Here is a 21,456-nt window from a genome sequence, read left to right on the forward strand (position 1 = left end):
CTCTCTCTCTCTCTTTCTCTCTCTCTCTTCCATTGGTTGTGTTTCTCAGATGAACCCTAGTCCCTAATATTAAAATCATTTTATATATTTTAAAAGGAATATTTTATCAATTGTTTTGCTATGATGTTGGGCTTTCCCTGAATTTTAAATAGTTCTTCATTAGGGATATTTAAACTTCTTCTGATACATAGGATGCAAGTATTTTCTCTTAGGTTAGCATTTGTCTTTTGATACTACAGTATATATTATATTGCATACAAGTACCTATATACACACATGTATATATTGTGTATATTTTTTCCATGAAAAAGGTTTTTTTACATATGTATTTTTACATAGTTAACTTGTATCAGTACCCCTATCATTGACTGCATTTGGATTCGAGTAATTTACAATTTTTCCTACAGTCAGGTTATAGACAAATTCACTTATTTCTTTTGTGTGTGTGTGTGTGTGTGTGTGTACATGTGCACACATATGTTTTATTCTATTGGATATGGATTAACATAGGGAAAATTAACAGCTTTATGATGTCAACTCATCTAATGTACCTTTCCTTGTGTGTGTGTATATGTGTGTGCATACATGGTTCTAATTTTAAAGTATGAGTCCAGTTTCATCTTTTGTCTAAATACCTAACTAGATGCCTCAACACTCCCTTTAAAAAGGTTTATCTTCATCCAGGGATTTGAAATGTTATCTTTATCATTACTAAATTCTCAAAGGCATTTGGATGCATTTCTAGACTTTCTACTCTATAATGCTAGTCTGAAATGTCTGTAATGTCTACTCAAGCACATATACCACAATATTTTAAGAATAAAGGCTTTATTCTGTTTATACTAGTATTGTTATAGAGACCCTCATAACTTGGCTGTTGTTCTATGCTATTTTTCCATACCTTATGTCTAATTGTTTACCCCACAATTGTGACATTTCTTGTTGACAGTGTGTTAGAGTTATGAATTAACATGAGAGAACTAACTTCTTTAGGATGTTAAGTCAGTCACCCAGCGAAAGAAATGTCTTCTACTTGTTCATATTTTTGGAATTATTTTTATCACATTGGTTTGCTTTTATTTTATGAAATCTATTTCTATTTTTTTAAAAATTTGTTTGTTATTGAGAATAGGAATTTCTTGGGCTGGGGAGATAGCTCAGTTGGTAGAGTGCTTGCCTCGCAAGCACAAGGCCCTGGGTTCAATCCCCATCACCGTGAAAAAAAAAAAAAAAGAACAGAAAATATAAAATAATTGAGAATAGGAATTTCTTTTTCATTTTTCTCCTCTAAATAGTTTTACTTTTGTGTATATAAACTATTGACTGATATCCTCCAAACTTAAAGGATTGTTTTTATTGTTGGAATTAATTTTTGTCTTCGATTCTCTGGAATTTCCAGGTATATTACCATGATAACTTCTTTATATATGTATATATTTTTTAAAATTTATTCAACCTGCATTCATTGTCATTAGTACTCATAGTCTCTTTTTTATAAAATATAGTTTTTAGTTGTAGATGGACACAATACATCTTAGTTATTTTTATGTGGTGCTGAGGATGGAACCCTGTGCCTCACATGCTAGGCAAGCTCTCTACCACTAAGCCACAAACCCAGCCCTTATAGTCTCTTCTTTTTTAAAATTTTTAAATTTTGATTCATTGTATACAAATAGGGTACACCTATTGTTTCTCTGGTTATACACAAAGTAGAGTCACAGCATTTGTGTAATCAGACATGTACATAGGGTGATAACTTCTTTTTAAATTATTTTTTCTTTTTCTTTTTTGTCAAATTGTATTGATTACTACCTCTGGCACAATATGATCCATCACAGAAGGTAGTGGACCACTTGCCTTTGTTCCACCAGATGTGCCTTTTGTGATTCTTTATTAAGAAAGAAATTGATGCCCTGTGGCTCGGGAGGCTGAGGCAGGAGGATCTTGAGTTCAAAGCCAGCCTCAGCAAAAGCAAGGTGCTAAGCAACTAAGTGAGACCCTGTCCCTAAATAACAAACAAAATAGGGCTGGGGATGTGGCTCAGTAGTCTAGTGTACCTGAGTTCAATTCCCAGTACCCACCCCCCTCTCCCGAAAAAGAAAGAAGCTGATGAATCTGAAATAATTTTCCTATGTACAAATATGAATACACCATAATGAATCCCACCATTGTGTACATCCACAAGAATGGGGTCCTAATCAGTATAAGATATATTCCATGCTTATATAATTATATCAAAATAAATTCTACTGTCATATATAACTAAAAAGAACCAATAAAAAGAAGCTTCATTTAGAAGGAAGGTATATATATTTTATCATTTTCTTGGATTATAACATTAAATATTAGGTCTGTTTCATTGCTTTGTTTTCCTTTGGAGGGACTCCAAGAAGTTCCTCCAAAGGAAAGATGCATGTTCTTGATCTTCCATTTCAACTACTTCCTCTTTGATTCTTTTCATTTTATTTCATTTTCATTTCTTTGGTCATTTTCCTGCCTTTGTTTAAAATGTCTTGATAATTTTATATTTAAATCTATGTTCCCTTGGAAAATTACTATTCAATCTTTCTTTTTTATTTCATTTAATTTCCTGAGTTCAACCAATTCAACTGATTGATTCAATTAATTAAATTCTTTTCTTTGGTTAACCTGATTGTTAATGTTTTATTGTCCATTTTTGCACCTGATTAAGGAGTTATGGGCATATTTTTAAATATATCCAAATACTGTTTTTTTAAAAAAAATATTTAATTCAAAATTAATTGGAATTACAGTATTTTCTTTTTGTATCTTTGTTTTGGGAAGGAAGGAAGGAAGGAAGGAATTTGTAAGCTGAATTTTTTTTTTTAAAGCAGTGACTTTGTACAGGTGGAAATCATATTTGTCTTTTTATTTTGTGGCTGGGGTTAGGAATTTGTGATAGTTTACAATATTCCTAGTTTAAGAGCACCCTCTTCTGTCATTGTAGCAAAGTGGAATTTCTTTAATTTTTACTTTTTTGGAGTAGTTTCTCTAAAATATAAGGAACAGATTGTATACTTAATATATTTCTTGCTGCATACACAGAAATTGCCAAATAGTTCGTTTGTGATTGCTAGTTTTTGGTTTATAGTAAAGTCATTAACTCCGATCTCAATACATTTAAGATCAAATTTTAAAGTACTGATGCTTTTCCTTGAAATTTCAGGACTTCCACTTGCATTCATTCATTTATTCATTCATTCAATCTTCAGTCAACACATTATCCAAAGAGCTTTTGCAATATCATGTATTTATTACATACTGGTAATAAAAGGCTATTGCAAACATAACCCTTCTTTTCTGAGAAAAAGAGTGATATACTCTCACATATTGCCAGGTTTTAAAGGCAAAATATGAGGAATTATCATTTCTATTACCGTTTAAATTCCAAGTTAAAGTGCCTTCACTATGAGAATTTTCTAGGAATGCAATTTTAAGATCTCAAAAAGTAACTTTTCCTTTTATCATTTCATTGTGGATTTCTTGTTTTATTAGGACAAATACACATTTTCTGAGCAAACACTTCTAGAATTTTATTAAGGGTTCATTTTGCATCAAGTATCTGATGACATTGTCAATGTAATTCCTGAATATAAGAATTACATGTGTTCTTTACAGTCATAAAGTAATAGGAGGTAAAAATGTGAATGCATGTGTGTATACACATAAAATTTTGTTTTTGTTTTGAGTGTATTTTTAAATTGATTATGGCTTAGAATATTTAGGAATAATTTTTGCCTTCAATTTGTTTTACTATGTTGTTTGAAACATAAACATTTTGCCTGTTGAAATATTTTAGAGTGTTTAATTCCACATTATATCTCCTTCAAATGTGTTTATATTATATCTGTTTCGATATTTGTAATGTCACTACTATTTATTTTCATTTCCATTTAACAAATTAATTTGTTCTCATTTTTTGATTTATTTGTTCTTCATCTAGGTCTATTTCTTGTTTAAAATTAAGTATACAGAATTAAAGTTTTGTATGACTATATATATTTACATACCTATATATCCCAATTAAACAGTCTGTTTTGATTGACTATCATTTTTACAGTTATTCTGATTGCTGATATATATGAATATACTATTTCTACTTATTTTTGACAAGTACTTTTATTTGACATACCTTCCTATTTCTCTCTTTTGCCCTTGCAGACTTAGAGTTGTTTATTTTGTAATTCTTTCCTCCTCTCTATATTAATTTGGAATTCATAATATATGCTTTAGTCTATTATTCTAACAGATATATTGATACATAAAAATAATATAAGAATCTAGCTTCCTTAGGTAAGGAACATTTTCCTTTATCCACTCATTGTTTGCATCCTTAGCCTTCAAATATGTCCACCCATTGATGCTTCTTAAGTAATGGAAAGCCATTGCTTACCAAGTGGTCTCTACTCTCACGAATAACTAATTATAACCCCCCTGTAAACCAGTTGTTCTATAAAACTCCTCTGCTTTGGGATCTGACAGGTACCATCTGGAGGTCCTTTCTCAAGGGAAAATCCAAAGGCCTTAGTGATAGGACCATTATGGAACCGGGAAATGCCTACATTCCTGAATGGCCCGGATGAGAAACAGGCTTTGGTCTTCTCTTCTTGTTTCTTTGGCTACCCCCAAGTGACAAGGATAATGAAGTTTCACTCTTGGGTATGAGACAGTAAGGCTTGAAATAAACCCACAACATTTCCAGGGTAACCCTATAGTTACTCTAAAACAGAGTATTCTAAAGCTGAGTTTTAATTTAACCTTCAATTCAAAAAGAAAACCTGTATATAGTAATGAACTGGACACTAACTTTAAGTAGAAATTAATTTGATGCTAACTATAATTGGAAATAGTTTATGTTGTTATTTGGTATTTTACTAACATGTTTAAAGTAAGGAATTGGGCAAGGATAAATGAAAGGATAGGTATTGGGACAGTATTTGTAAAACCAAGTAATTAAGAATTGAGTGTTCATTAATAGGACATTAATGAGGTTAGTTCAATTATGATATATTCATACATTGAATATTATATGCTACATAGCATAAAAAAGTGACATAATAATATTGATGCCTAGCATTCCTACACTATCTTTTGTGTGTCAGGCACTGTTTAGAGTGTTTTACATAACACCCTTACAACCATCTTATGAAGTTGGTACTATTCTCTTTTTCATTTTACTGAAAAAGAATTTAAGACACAGGAGAGTTAAGGAAGTTACTACTATAGAGCCAGTAAGGGGTGGCCCTGGGTTCAATGTACTGACACAGAAGACTAGGCATGGTATTTCATGAGAGAAAATAAAATCAAGGTGCAATGCAATATGTAAGGTATAATTCACATTGCTGTAAAACACACGAACTTTTGTGTGTGCATATGCTTGTAAAGGGAAAAAGACCATATCCAAGTGGATATAAACCATACTACCAAGGAGGGCTTGGGTGAATGTTCTACTTTTTGCCTTATAGACTACCTTTGACTTTTACAAAATGTGTTACAATACACATACATAACTTTGTACTGCACAATTTTAAAGAAGTACAGTACAAATGAAGATACTATGGAAAGTTTCAAAAGTAATGTTTTCATACCCACATATGAAATATATGCACCTATTGCAAATAGATAGCACCTATTGCAAGTATTTGTTTATAAAGATGGTCATTGTAGCTATTTTGATTTTTAAAAAGTGTTCTTTGCTTTGAAAAATAATACACTAGAATATTCAATGGACTTCCTGGCGGAGAATTCTTTCCTATAGTTTGCTCCATTGATTTCCTTTCTTGAGTCTCAATCTCCTCTGTCAAATCTTCTCCCCAACCCTAGAGATTTCTCATCTGAGAGAAAACAGTTCTTCCCCATTTGGGTTTCAATTGCCAAAGTTTATTTAAGTCCATAAGGATGCTGCCAAGAATACAAAGCCCTTTGCTTGTTTAGCTGAAACTACTGAAAAATCTGTGTGCTTTCTAGCCTGATAGGGTTAGAGAGGACAAAAATGCAAAACTTCTTACTGTAAAAAGTTGACATTGAGTGCCATTTTCCACTTAGATGACACTCAGTAAACATCATGACGTCATTCTCAATATCTCTCAGGAGATCACAGCAACTAATATTATGCATCCTATTCTATCAAGTAATAGCTTAGGATGAATTGACTTTCACTGAAACTCATATGGGAAAATTTATATAATTTTTTTGAGATATGAAATCAAATATACAATGAATTTGGGAGACAAAAGACTTCAAGAAACTCATTAGTAACTCAATTTCAATAATGTTAGAGCAGGGTCTAAATATATCTTATGATAAAATTGCTCGTGTTTTAATTGGCAGAGGTACTTATATTTTTAGGAATAAACTACTTTCCCTAAACTGTAAGGATTGACTCAGAAGGATGTAAGTGTTAAAATAGGTATTAATCATTGCTTTTGGATATCTATGTGTGTTCTGATCTGATTTGAATATCAGCCTTCAATCAGTTTTCTAATAAGAAAAGTAATATATCCATTGGCCTGCTAGATTGAAGAGTCATAAACGCAACATAATGGAATATGCATCATTTCCTTTGGAGTCTGAAACACTTTTGCGCAACTCCCTACAGGGTGATAGAAAAAAAAAAATCAAGCAATTCTGGATATGCAATATAAGTAATTCCCCAAAGAAATCACAAAGCCTGTTTTTGTTTATTCTTGCTTTGAGTATGCAAATGTATTCTTTATCTGTACCTTAAGTTTACTCATAAGCATCCTTTACATAAACCAGAAAAGGGTCTTATTATTTATTTTATCCTTTGTTGTTAGAGAAAAATGGAATTTAAAATAAACAGTGAGGAAGGAGATACAAACCTAAGTTCATCTGCAAAAGGAGGATATCCATATCAGAGAAAAATCTTTTAAAAACCTGATATAAACATTCAAAATGAGGAATAATGAATATTATTAAAATGCTATTTCACATAATGGAAAATGATGAAAAGTATGCAAATCACATGAAATCATTGGTATTTTTGAAATACACTCCAATCTTTTTATTTTGTGCAAATAGATAAATACAGATAGCATCACTATTTTTACCTTAATAACCTTATAAATAACCATAAATTGATTAAAGTTTTATTATGTCATCCTTAAATAAGTAAGCCAGCTGCCATAAATGTTTTAAAAAAAATGTTCCTTACCGACACACAGGACCACTTTTCTCCACCACACAAATCCCACCATTTTTGCAATAATTTAATGGACATTCTAAAACAAAATATCAAAAAAGAATATGGTTAATTATAAATATTATTAGGAAGTAATGTATATAATGGTTAGATATTGGATTAAACCTGATCTCTGAGAGTAAATGGCTTCCAACTAGGTAATAATAAAAGAATTCTAGGCTAATTTCCTAACCCCTAACATTTCATCGGGAGTTCTTTCCATCCTGGGTGAGTTCATGCCCTCCATGTGCCTGAGTGAGATGACTTTCTGTACCTTCTTCTCAACTGGATTAGGTACAACCTACCTATTTAGAATATGCCTTCACGACTTATTTGTGATTATACTGAAATTTTTTGTTTATTATAACATTTCCTTCATTCCACACAATAGTCACCACATCATGGTTGATTAATACTTATCACGGGAAGCCTTGTCTTTTTGGTAAAATAAATGACTCATGCGCATGCATATATCCTACCTCTTCATGCATGCAGATGGCATAGCTCAAGCTAATCCCTCTGGCCCAATGCCCTGTTTCATTGCTTGCATGAAACATCCTTAGTTCTTGTTTAGCAAGAGCATTTATTTTCAAAAGTGGATTTCTAATGGGTCAAAAAGAAGCTAAGTATTTTCACATTGCTTCTACTGTGGACATAGTTAGCACTTTCAGCTCCTCATACTGCACTCATTTACACTGCCTCCTTGTATTCTCACTACACAATCCTGATCCACTAAGAACTGCCAATTTTTCTGTTCTCTTAAATCCTGACTTGAAATTCCTGGCCTTTTTTTTTTTTTTTTTTATCACCTCTTTTTCTTGCAGGATATCAGTCTTTCCTTGCTGGGTTATTTTAACTTCAATACTTGGGTGAAAACCTCCACTGTCTTTAATTTTTAATACAACAAAATATTCTGAGTACTTCTTGAATGTCTGGCACTGAACTGGACACCAGAAATGTAATGATTAATAATACTGGCAGCTTAAAATGGTTGCTAGTGTGGCAGACACTGGAGTTGACTGCCTGAGTTGGAATCTTAGCTCAACTTAATAGTTGTCTAATGCTGGGGAAGGCAGTTAATCTCTCTGTGTTTCAGGTTTATCTCTATAAAACAGAATTAAAAATAGTTCCTATGCATAAGGTTGTTGAAACTCTTAGAAGAATGCATAACTCATAGTGTATATTTAATAAATATAAATATACAGTCATGGTTTCTATTGTCATTGACATTCCAGCCTCACAGAGAATGCAAAAAAGAAAGTAAGAAGGGATTAAAATATGGTATGAAAAGTAATCTGGTGGGATAGATTTATCAAAGGTGGTAGAGGCCCCCAGGAGAATACCTCAGTTAAATCTGGGGAGTAAGGAAAGCTTTCTGAGGAGAATTAGTAGTATTTATTTAGGTGGTTGTATGTTTGTGTGTATGTGTGCTTAAAGACCTGGATACGTATAAGGTATTGGAGGAACTGGAGGAAGTCCAGTCCGGTTGGATTGTTGATAATATGAAGAAGCCATGAAAGAAGGTTAGAGATGCACAAGTTCAGAGTACATAGCCTCTAGTGAGGCTAGGATTTTAAGAAGAGGAGTGTCAGGTTTCATGCTTTAGAAAGAGAATTCTGGCTAGAGTGTGCTCAGTTAACAGAAGGGTCAAGATTGAAACTTAAGAGCTCTTTTGAGTCTAATAACAATCTAGGAAGAAATTATGGTTGCTTAATTGAACTGAGTAGGTTGGGGTGGAGGATGAGAGCTGTAGGAATTAAAGAAGTATTTAAATGGTGGCAATGTAACATCTTGATGATTATTTGGAAGAATCAAAGATGGTGTTCAAATTTTTGGTTGGACCACTGACAAGTGATATTTAAATTTACTGAGTAATTTATGGGGAAGGAAGATTTTAAAGGGAAAGTTGATGCTAGGTTTAAATGCCCAAGGGACTTCCAAGTGGAAATGTTTCAGGGCTATTGGAATCTGCAGATGTGACCCCAGATGAAATTCAGGTTAGAGACATAAACCAGAAGATTCTCTTCAAATGCCTCCTTTTGATATCATTCCTTTCTAGACTTGCTCCTCAAATCATTTTGAGATCACTGTTTAGAGTACCAGGGAGTCACACAGACATTGTCTCTATGGGAGTAGACCAACCTTAGTAGAGGGAGAGAAACCCATTTACTTGGGCAGAGAAAAGATACTTATCATAAAGAATAGTAAAAAAAAAAAAAAAAAAAAAAAAAAAAGAGCAAAGAAAAGAGATAGAGATTCCATTCAGGTAACATTCACTGAGGTAAATATTGGAGGAAAAGGTGTCCTCAGAGAGTAGATTTTCCAGCCAATCATTCAGCACATGGAAAGACAAGGCAGAGGCATTAGGAAAGAAGAAGTCAGGGAGAGAGGGAAGTTGTAGTTTGAGGTCAAAATTGAAATATGTCACGTCTAGTATGATTTTTGTTTCAAAAACTTTCAGCAATTTGCTTTCCCAGGAGCATATTTTCCATCTTGGCCTTTTTCAAACTTCTTTATTTAACTAACTAATCAGAGGAGTACAGCGTTGAGAATAAGAGTAAAGGGCAGACCCCTCAGGCATGAGTCATGGAATAGAATAGATAGGAAATTTCCTTCATAAACAAGATATTAGCTGGTTTAACTAAAAAGAGCCCACTAATATGATGGAGCATAAGTAGCCTTAAATCTTGTTGGATAAACATTTATGGTTTTATGGTTATTTTTCTTAAGTATAATTTTAGTCTTCCTCAAGTAATGATTTTGTTCTATGAAAAAGAAACAAAAACAAAAAACCAGCCAAGTGTCTGATAGTGCAAAACATCAGAATACATGAAGCACAGTACTGGTGCACATTTTCTTCCAGAGCCATTAATTTTTACTTTGATTAGAGAGGGTAAAACATAGGCTAGCTTTATATCAGAGTGAATATTTGGGAATCTAAATGCATTTTCTTGTACTGTACATTAGAGCACCAGATAAAGAACACAAATGTTGAACGGAACAAGGAGGTCAGCCTGGTGTTTTGGAGGGCAGAAGATCTGCAGATTGTGTCTGGAAGAAGTTTTATGTTTCTGTTTTATATTCAGGTTCTTTATCCATAATATGGAGAGATGCTGTAAAGGCATTTTTGTCTTTGATTTTCTCAAAACAATTTCCAGTATTGAGGATGGGGAAGGGGATGGATATGACTACTTAGTAATAAAGAGGCTCAGTTTTTCTTGTATATAATAAGTAGGGATCCATGGGGGTAGCATTAGAATTAGCACAGGTCATGGCTTCTTTTGCTACAGTAATGTCTTACTGGCTTGTTCCCTGTTGAGTTCGTTTTTTATGATCATGTGTCTGAAAGCCAAGACAACTTGCACTGATTACACAGAAACCTTCTGAGCAGAATTCACATTCAGTACCATTCTGGACAACTTATCACTTTGGACAAGCAGGAACACACATATTAAAAGCAAATGTAACTGCTAAGCTTAAATATGCAACCGGGCACCTATTTTATTTTCCCTTACTGCATACAGAGACTTGGAATGTGTCAGTGTTACATGGAAGTTTTGGGGAAGATGCAGAATCACATGAGCCCCCATTTTCTCTCTGAGAGCTAGCTCAAGCATTTATGAGTTGTGTGACTTTGGGACTTTAAGTCCCACATTCCTCATGTATAAATTCAGCCTTATGTTACTTCTTTATAGGACTTCTGGGAAGATGGAATTAAATTTACTAAATTTATTTGTGACATTTCTATATTAGTAGATTGTATGTACAACGTGTTAAATAATTGTTCTCATTCATCTATGTTGGTTGGAGTGGATCTCTCAACTACCTGGGTAAGCTGATTTCATGACCATCTCTGACCTCCATCCTCTCTTCCTCTTCTTCCTCTCTCCCCTCTAGCATTATCTTGCTCATTTACTGATGGCTTTCCATGTGTCAGGACTCTCCAAAGAGTTTTATTGTATTCTCTCACTTGAGCCTCGTAACATTATGTGGCACATACAATAACCATCTTCATTTTACAGAGGAGGAAGCTGAGACTTCAAGTCATTAACATAACTTAAGAGCAAAGAATCATTTAAACTAGAGTTACATCCTGTTAATCTAAAAATGTCAAGTGATATGCTATTCAGTTCAGAATCTCTATAACTGCATTTGATTCTTAATATGATAGGCTCGGGAACCCCTCTGAGTCATGGGGCATCTATTTGCTATCACAGATAAATAGGTACATGCACAATAATCTGCATAAGGTTTGAAGAGATATAGGGATCACTATGTGTCCACCAGAAGAGCTTGTGCAGCAAACCAGCTTCCAAGTGGGTAGGTATTGTTTTCTTCATCTTGAAATCCCAGCACAGAGACTAGAGGAGATATTGCTTAGTCTCAGAAACTTGAAATGACTCCATGGTACTTGCCTGAGACGATTTTGTGTTTTTGTTTGTTTTGTTTTATTTTTAAACCCTTCTGAAACTTTATTAACGCATATCATCATCATCATCATCATCCTCATCAGCATACATTACAACATATATGAAATTATATTTGTAATATTCCAGTCTACGATTCTATATTTTAATGTCTTTTTGTGTGTTTGTGTGAACTGGAGATTGAACTCAGGGGTGCTTTATCACTGAGCTACATCCCAAGCCCTTTTTACTTTATCTTTTTTAAATTTTGAGACAGGGTCTTGCTAAGTTGCTGAGGCTAGCCTCCAAGTTGTAATTCTCCTGCCTCAGCCTCCCATGTTGCTGGGATTATAGATGTGCACTAGTACATCTATCTTTAATGCCTTTTTCTAATTCTCTTTCAAATGCATGATTATCAAAATTAGAGTATCACCTTGGCATCAATTTTATTAAACTCTACCACTGCAAATAACTAACAAAACACTTCCAGTTAAGTTTAGGGAGGCAAAATCTGATCAATAATTTTCTGTTTTATATGCAACTGAAACTTGAAAATAATCTGCCTTTCTAACGTAACTTAGGAAGAGACAGGATTCATTGAAATATACTTAACCTGTCTGAGCTTGATGGTCTTGTTAATGTCTTAAACCCTGAGGTAGGTGAGGCTAGACGTTCGCCATCTGTTATGTTACCGTTATGGGGATTACTAGATGCTGTAGGGATTGGGCTCATAAAACTCCATGAAATGCTGAATTACCTAAAAGGAATGTGATGTTTGGAAAGAAAGAAGAATATGCAACATACACTGACAAAACTTTGGCATGGATGAGTCTTAAAAGCATCTGTAAAAACAGAAGCATGGACTTTATCCTATTTGATTGATAAACCTCAAGACATATAAAATGTAAATAGAGAAAACACAATATACTATACGTAGTTTATTTCTGAAACCCGTGTTTCACTTGTTCTTTATTTTACTCTAACCCAAGAGCTGTGTCAATATGACCTGCAAATGAACTGTAAGTGATTGGTGCTGGACTGAAATAGCAGAGCAACAAAAACACGTCCTCCAGTATTATCTACAGGTTGTCTATCGCTTGGCATGAGTGGCAAGACTTCTGTTTTTCTGACCCTATTTTTAAAGGTAGATTATGTCAAAGCAGACAATAACTCATAGCATGTTTTGACCTGTGCTCAGAAAGGACTATTCCAAAAAAAGAGAACTTACTGTTATGTAAATAATTTGGAGCATCAGATGTCAGTACTGTGTCTTCATACTTTCAAAGAACAAAACTATCTCACTTATAGCTTTTTTACTCTTTAAAGAGAGTAACCAGATTTCCTTTTGGGTCTCTTTATCTGAAGTCTAAGCATTCCTGGTACAGAAATAATGTCAAAGAGCATTGTTTTTGCAAATTATCTTTGCATATTTTATAACACCATATCTGCTCACTTCTTTATTTCCTATCATATTCATAAAATTCAGTGTTGTGTGAGTACTTGCTTATACTTATAAAAAAATAAACCTTTTTGCACTATGATTTGATTATAATATCATGCCTTTGTCATGTATAGTGTTCTCAGCTCTTGAAGGATAAAATATATTCTTACTCGATTTGACAGAAAATATTTTCAATTTATTTAGGAGCTATGATTATTTAAGAACAGCAAAACTATTCACGGTCTTGATGAGCTGGGGTGCAGCTGTTAGAAGAGGTAACCACCAGAGTTCCATGTTCCATTAGAACAGTTCTTAAGATTGAATATATCTTTTATTACTGATTTCTATTATCTTTTAGTTGTGATGGAATTATATTGCCCCTAACTGTTATTTTATGTATCCTCCATGAAACAAAAATTCAATTACTCAGGAGAGATGTTAACAATGGACTATAATAAATTTGATAATTTCAAAGCAGTTTTGATAAAAATATAATCACATATACACTATCAGCTCTTATTCTGTGTAAGTGCTTCAAGGTCAGAAGAAAGAAAAATGAGGGTTAATCTGAAGTATAATAAATTCACTTTAAAATACATAACTTGAACATGTAAATAGGAAGCTCTTATGAAGAAGTAGGGAAAAATACAAGTTCTTAAAATTTAATATTATTATATTATATAGGTTTTTTTTTTTTATTACGGAAACCAAGAAAATTTCATAGATTACTAAATACTAGCATTCTTACATTAAATTTAAACTATAGTCTTTTCTTTATAGACTATTGTGTGAAATAAGCATGAGTCCATTATTTTATGTATTTATGATTTTTAAATCTAGCAATTAATATCAACAATTTTCCTAATCCAAAACAAACCACAGAAATTTCATTATGCAGATAGGGTGGGACACGTCTTTAATCTCAGTGGCTCAGGAGGCTGAGGCAGGAGAATTGCAAGTTTGAGGCTAGCCTTAGCAACTTAGTGAGGCCTAAGCAACTTGGCAAGATACTGTCTCAAATTTTTTTAAAAAAATTAAAAATTAAAAAAGGGCTGGAGATGTGGCTCAGTGGTTAAGCACCCCTGTGCTCAAACCCCAATACCTCCCCCAAAATTCAATTATTCCATGTTTGCTATATTTAGAAGGTCAACTTTTAATATTTTTATACTGTCTGCAGGTTAAGTTACTGGTTAATACTACAAAGAATATTTGAATGTAAATGAAGTACCTGAACAGCTAGACTCGTCAAGTTGGAAATCCATGCAGTCAGCAAAGCCATCACAGCGCTGGTGAACTGGGATACAGCTGTCTGAAGAGGTGCACACCAGCGCTCCATCAGAACAGCTCTTATTGGCTAAAAATAAAGAATAATGACCCTGGTTATAACCATGCCTTTATTTTTTTAAAGCATTTCTCTTAATCAAATAATAAGACAGTTGATGATATTAGTGTTCATTTTTTCTAGACCTATATTTTAGAAAAACAGTTCTTTCTGAGAAAATTTTCATTAAGTTGAAAATATCTGCAAAAATGTTGTCAGTGGAATCATTTCCCAAACCTGTATTTTTCTAGACTGAATTGTACATATCTTCCCCCAATTGATGTTGAATGCAATTTTACTTGGAGATGGGTCCTTTTAGGAGGTAAAGTTAAGTGAAGTCATCAGGGTAAGGGCGTAATCCAATATTACCAATGTCCATACAAGAAGAGCAATACCAGAGACGTGCATGCATAGAAGAAAGGCCATGTGAAGACATGGCAAGAAGGCAGTCATCTACTAGCCAAGGAGAGAGACCAAAGGAGACTTCATACCCTCTAGTGCCTTGATCTGGTCTTCTGGCCTTCAAAATTGTGAGAAAATAAATTTCTGTTATTTAAACCATCCAGTCTGAAGTATTTTGTCATGAAAGCCCAAGCAGAACAATACAAGAACTATGTTGTACTATACATAAAATGTATTAAATGCACTATAAAGTCTTAATTGATTTTAGGAGTCAGCCAGATGCCTCTGTCGAATTTTTTCCCTCTTCTAATGTCTCTAATATTAAGTGCAATTAATCGGACAAAAACTGCAATTTCTTTTAATGTTCAGTTTCCAAATGGGGCCTAAGTTATGGTTAGACACCAGAAATCCAGTAGATCTGAGTGATGACATACAATGAAGTTCAATGCACTCCTATCTTGTGTCTCTACAGCATCGTGATCATGCATCATGGAAGTATAGTGGTACGTCCAGAGATTCTTGCTGGAAATCATAAAGAGTGTGACCTGACTACAAGGGATAAAAATATTAATAGGTTAGAGATGCCATGCTCACAAGACTTTGGTTGTTTTCAGAAGAAAAATATCTTTATTGGTGTCCTTCAGGAGTATTGACAACTGTTCAATGCCAAGCAAGTTCTGCAAAGACTCTACCTCCCTTGGATATAACTCTGCATTAATTTAATTATATCTTCTGTATCCATTGGAAAGCCCAGTTCTTAGTCCTAAAACTGAATTCTCATACACTTGCTTCCTCTTCTCTAGTGTCTTTAGAATTGAAGCTTACTATGAAGCTTTGGTTTAGACCTGTTGAGAGCTGAAAGAACTCCTCATCTCAGACTGCCATCATGTGTGAAGCCTGGTTCGTCTCTGCTGTTTCAGCAGGCCTGAGGAAAGGCCTGATCTATATTTTCTGCTTCTAATCTGAGTCCATGCCAATGTTTATGTTCATCTTCTCTCTGAGACTTTTTATAGGGCAGTCCTATCTAGCATTGCTATATGTCTGGGGCAGGGAACCTATGTCCAACAGTGAACCCACTGCACTATTTTGTCAGAGAGTCTGGATCCTTTTCAAAAGCACTGAATAATAATGATATTGATTTTCACTTCCATTCCAACCCTGCTCTTTTGAGTCTTTGGGTACAGAAGAGATAATGTCAAAGGCAGCATTAGACAGAGAGCTCTCTGGAACATAATTCAGTTCAATAAGAACAGCTCTGACTTAATTAATAGTTTCATACACAATACCTTATTTGAACATTTAGTCCATACCTGCTGCTAAAACTTTAAAAGAGCTTGGTCTGGAAAATTTCTTGCACTAGAATAAAGAAAATTAACAAATCTTTTCAAGGCAAACATAATTTCCATGACCCAGGAATGAATATCCTCATGCATGGGTCTTGTACAGATTTTGTCAACATGTCACTTATTACGTTCTTCAAGTATATTGGGTCAGGAACGATTGTTTATTTGCATGTTTTCACACTATTTAGTTTTAAGAACTGCCCATAAAAATTGATTGTATTGTTAGACATGAAAAATTATGTTTTTAAATATATATATATGTGTATATATATATATATATATATATCCATTGACTGAAAATCCTGGCTATGTAACTTTAAGTGATACTCTTTATTGAACAATTGCTCCTAAGGTGCTAGAATATCAATTCACACCAATAACTATTATTGAGTTTCCACTACATGTAAGAAACTCTGCTTTAGCACTTAGAGTAGAGCATGTAGGAGAGAAATTTTAAAATGAGAGACCAGAATATATGTATGTTTATATATATATTTCTCTATATGTATATACATTTTATATACATATATATATAAAGTAAGATAACAAAATAGTCATGATCAAAGTTTACGATGATAATAAAAGACTGCCATAAGATCAAACTTAATTGGCAAAGCCTTGGTATAGATAAATATTATACAAAGAAGGATTCTTTTAGTTTTGGTAGGTCTATAAAAGATTAAAGTAAGAGTAGAGTCTTGAAACGGTTTAAATTTTAATGTTTTCAGAGAAAGTCATTTAGGAGGATGAGAAGAGAGTCTATAGATGGATAATCAATAAGGTTTGATATAGCAGTTTGCCTTTAGGGAGTTTGAGTCTGAAGGTAGTGTTGATAAACCTATAAAAGAAGGCTAGAACCAGACTGTAGAAATGACTAAGGTCTCAGGAGATGGATTTCTTTAAGGTTTTCGAAAGAGTTAAATCACTTTAAGATATATATTGTCAAAATAAATTACAGTGCAAAACAAGTAAACCAGGAAGAAGAATAATCTTCCAACTCCTACTAGATGCAGAAATTACTTGTAAAAAAATCATATTATTAGAAATGTATCTACATGTATCTATGTATATATATGCATTATTTCTGTGAGTATACATATTTATGATTATGTTTTTTCACTGCAAAGGACTGAAAGATCAGTCGTTAGCATCAACTAACATTTTGAAAGTCGTATACATAGATAGATGATAGATACTATTCATATATCTGTAATGCATATATTTTGAGCCCTTGTATTAGAAATACTAATCTGTTCATATTTCCTCATCCAATTTCCAATTTGATGGGTTCTTAATTTTAAGTTGACTATATAATAAAGAGCTATAACTTGTTAGTGACAAAAACCACATCTGTGACACAAATAGCAATGAAACACATAAAAATAATAAAATAAATGGTCTACATTTATTTACTAAAAGTTTTACTTTTTTATTAGAAAGTTAACAGTTTGGATAGCTAAAAATTACCATTACTTTTAAATTTAAAAACAAAAATATAAGTTTCAGTGGCATTTTAAAAATAACATTAAAGATAATGTATATTCATAAATTTTCTCTTTAGAAGTAGATAGTAAATAAATTGTGAATACAATTAGAATTTATTAGCATCCAGAAAGCAAAGGACATTATATTAAATATAGAAGAATAAAATGGGCTATTTTCTATTTCTTCTCTTTTATTAATACCTATATAATTAAGAAACATTCTAAAATTTATTGCTACATTCTCTTTCAAACATTATGATTTGTTTTTTTATTTCTAAATGGTATTTATTTATTTATTTATGGTTCAGGGGATTGAGGGCTATATTTCCAGCAGATTTCTTTTCTTTTCTTTTTTTCTTTTTTTTTTTTTTTTTTTTTTCTTTGAGACAAGGTCTCACTAAATTGCTGAGGCTGGCCTCAAACTTGTGATCCTCCTGCCTCAACCTCCAGGCTCACTGGGATGACAAGTGTGCACAACTGCATCCAGCCCTTAAATATTATGTTTGAATGTCTACAGAAATTCTTACTCCAATCCATCATAATCTCAGACAGAGGTTGATATTCTGTCTTACCAAAATAGGTAAAGTAATTCAGAACATTTTGTGGCTTTAAGCCATTCTCTTAGATAGTTGATACTTTAAAGTCATTTTAGGAAAAAAATCCATTCTAAATCACCAGATATGACACTAAACGTCACAAGACACAGCTACAGGTTTGATAAGAAAGTGAACAGCCTGCCTCCCTGTTTTTCACCTTCTCATTCATCATTAGGGTCTCCTGAAGCATTCTCTATCTCTTATTCCTGTTCTGGGCAGAGGGAGTCAGAAGCACATGGAGACTTCAACAAGCTTCTTTAATTTCCATCACAAGGTTGTGTCGGCTCAAGGGGTAGCGCAGGCAGCAGATCAACAGAGAGGGAAGAGGAGGTGAAGGTGGCAAAGATTAACTGCTTCCCTTAACCAAATGCCATTCTCTTTCTAAAAAAAATGTAAATGTTAATTGACAGGAAGATACTGGACATATTTATGGGGTGCCATGTGGCACTTCACTAGATGTAGCAAATGTGTCATGATCAAATCAGGAACTGGAATATGTGTTACCTCCAACTTACATCACTTCTCTGTGCTGGAAACATTCAAAATCTTCTCTACCAGCTCTACTGAACCATTTATTCTATTTTTGTCAACCATTGTCATTCTGTTCTGCTATAGAATATTAGAAGTTATTCCTCCTACCCCGGGACCCATTAACCATGCTTTCTCTATCCCTTCCTTCCCCCATTCTCTTACCTAATGGCTCTTTTTGACTCCAGTTTCAGGCAGTTGTTCCATCCTCCCACACCCTTTGGTGTGAAGGCAATTAATGGTCCAGTCCTACTACATCTTGTGACTTGCTGTGCATACTGGTTCACTCATAAACCTTCTTAATATAGTCTAAACTATGCAGTATCAATGGGTCACCTATCTCTTCCCAGGATATTGACTGTTAGAAACACCTGATGAACTCTTGAAATCTTCTTGATGAAGATTGCTATCAGAGTAGTACCAGAAAAAAAGAGTGATCCTACTTCTGTGCTATCCTTCCCTATGATTTAACCATGCTTATTTTTAAATTTTTTTTTGAGAAATAGGATTTTTTAATAAAACTACCACTTCAGTTTAGAAAAATGGGCATGTTTTTAATGGTAGGACAATATGAACTATGAATTAATTTGTGTGATGGGCTGACAGATTTGGTTCCATGAGAATGTTATAGGCCAGACTAATAAGGGAAATGACTAAACAGACTCAATTTTGCTCTGAGACACCATGTTATGTAGGAAATAAACTTCTCCCATGGGAACACCCTACCTCTGTCCCCATCATCAGTTACTTAGTGTGACATGTTTAGCAATACAGAATGACAATTCCTATGTAAAGAAAAATTGCTCTCTTTTGATTCCTATTGCTCCTAAACAATGTACCATGTGAAAGGTGATTGGGTGGATGTTAGTAACCATTCTTTAGTTTGTAAGGGTCATTTGACCCACGTCCCCCTCTGTTGATGACCTCATGATGTTAATTTGTAATTTCAAATCATAGCAACAGACACTTATGATTGATGTGATTTTTGGTATAAAAACCCCTACATCCCTATGGTCGGGACTGTTCTCCCAATAGCCATTTTTTTGGGGCATTGTGTGAGACAGTCAGCCAGCTGGCTTAATAAAGACTCTCAAATTTGGACTTCTCAGTGGTGATCGGTCTGTTCTTAAGTCATGCCCCATAACATGTGGAATGTTGAACAAATCACAAGTTTATCTAAATATTCTGATCACTAGAAAGTTTGGTTGTAAAAGTATAAGGATTTAAAATGTCAGTTGCTATTGATTTTGCTACCAAACCTTGGAAATATCTCAGAATCCTTATTCCAAAAACATATAAACATGTGTGAAGAACTGAAAGCAAATAAACCTATTCTTCTATCCTATGTCCCACTCCAACACCAACTTCTCAAAAGCATTGTCTAACTGATTTTTCTTTTTGTTACTTCCCTTTTGCTCTTCAAAAAGATTAACTTTAGAGATCTGACCTCTTATCCACAGAAAATTCTCTCTCCAAGATTCTCAGGAATCACTGCTTTTCTTAATTTATAAATACTTAGGCCTAATCTTATTTGATCTCTCAGAGACATTCCAACTTACAAATACTCCCTTATGAATATGTTTGATTTAAGATCATTACTTTTTCTGATGCCCTACCTGTACCTATGACAATAAAGGGATTAAAATATGCTATTCTGACACATCGACCATTTAAGTTAAAAACACTTGAAAGGGATCCAAGATGGCAGACTAGAGGGTGACTGCATCTCCCATTGGTCCAGAACTCAGGATTCAAGAAGGGGAGGCATTGAGAGACTCGGACCAACATAGAGCCTCGGGCTGAGTCTCTCCCCCGGGGTGTAGCTCAGCCAGGGTGGCAGGCCTGGACAGGGGCAGCTAGAGACTTCCCCAAGCAGCCTGCTCCCTCTAGCGGCAGGCTCTAACTACAGCCAGGTTCTAGGAGCAGGCCCGCCCAGTGAGAGATTTTCTTCACAGAGCCAACCCCAAGCCTGGGACCCAGCAGTAGGACCTGGCCCGCAGGTGGCTTCTGGGACCAAGACTTTCCCTGAGCAGCCTGGCTCCCTCAGGTGGGGGCAGGACCTGCCTATAGCCAGCTTCTAGGAGCAGGACCTCCCAGTGAGAGGATTTCAATGCAGAACCAGCCCCCAGCCGTGGACCCAGTAGCGGGCTAGGGGCAACTTTCTTCGGAAGCACTGCATTATCAAGTTCCTCCAAGACTTCAAGCTACTGAAGGCTGGGAGGTGATATACTGGAAATCTACAGGGACACTATAAGCCAATAGAGGAAATCTGCAATATCTTAGAGTCCCACTGATATCTGACCAATATGAGAAAATAAGGGAAGAAAATGTCCCAAACAAACCTAGATACTATATCAATAAACCACAATGACAGCACAGCAGAAGAAATGTCAGAAAGGGAGTACAGAATGTACATAATGAAAACAATCAGGGAAGCAAACGAGGAGATGAAAGAGCAAATGCAGGCATTGAAGGAAGAGATGAAAGAGCAAATGAAGGCATTAAATGATCACACCAATCAACAGTTAAAAGAGCAAATACAGGAAGCAAAAGATCATTTCAATAAAGAGTTAGAGATACTGAAAAAAAAAAAAAACAAACAGAAATCCTTGAAATGAGGGAAACAGTAAACCAAGTTTAAAACTCCATGGAAAGCATAACCAATAGGATAGAACACCTGGAAGACAGAACCTAAGACATTGAAGACAAAATA

General features: G+C 34.3%; 1 protein-coding gene across 1 annotated transcript in view; it reads right to left on the minus strand.

Annotated features, from left to right (window-relative positions):
• MALRD1 (MAM and LDL receptor class A domain containing 1) overlaps positions 1 to 21,456 on the minus strand; it is a gene marked incomplete at its 5' end in the record, with an annotated part of 672,621 nt that overhangs the window by 94,443 nt on the left and 556,722 nt on the right. Inside the window, 2 exons of the mRNA XM_079107637.1 lie at positions 7,196 to 7,262; positions 14,298 to 14,423. Coding sequence (XP_078963763.1) covers positions 7,196 to 7,262; positions 14,298 to 14,423 — 193 coding nt within the window. The remainder of the gene's footprint in view (positions 1 to 7,195; positions 7,263 to 14,297; positions 14,424 to 21,456) is intronic.

The sequence above is a fragment of the Sciurus vulgaris genome, assembly GCF_902686455.1.
Source record: "Sciurus vulgaris genome assembly, chromosome: 12".
Lineage (NCBI taxonomy): Eukaryota > Metazoa > Chordata > Mammalia > Rodentia > Sciuridae > Sciurus > Sciurus vulgaris.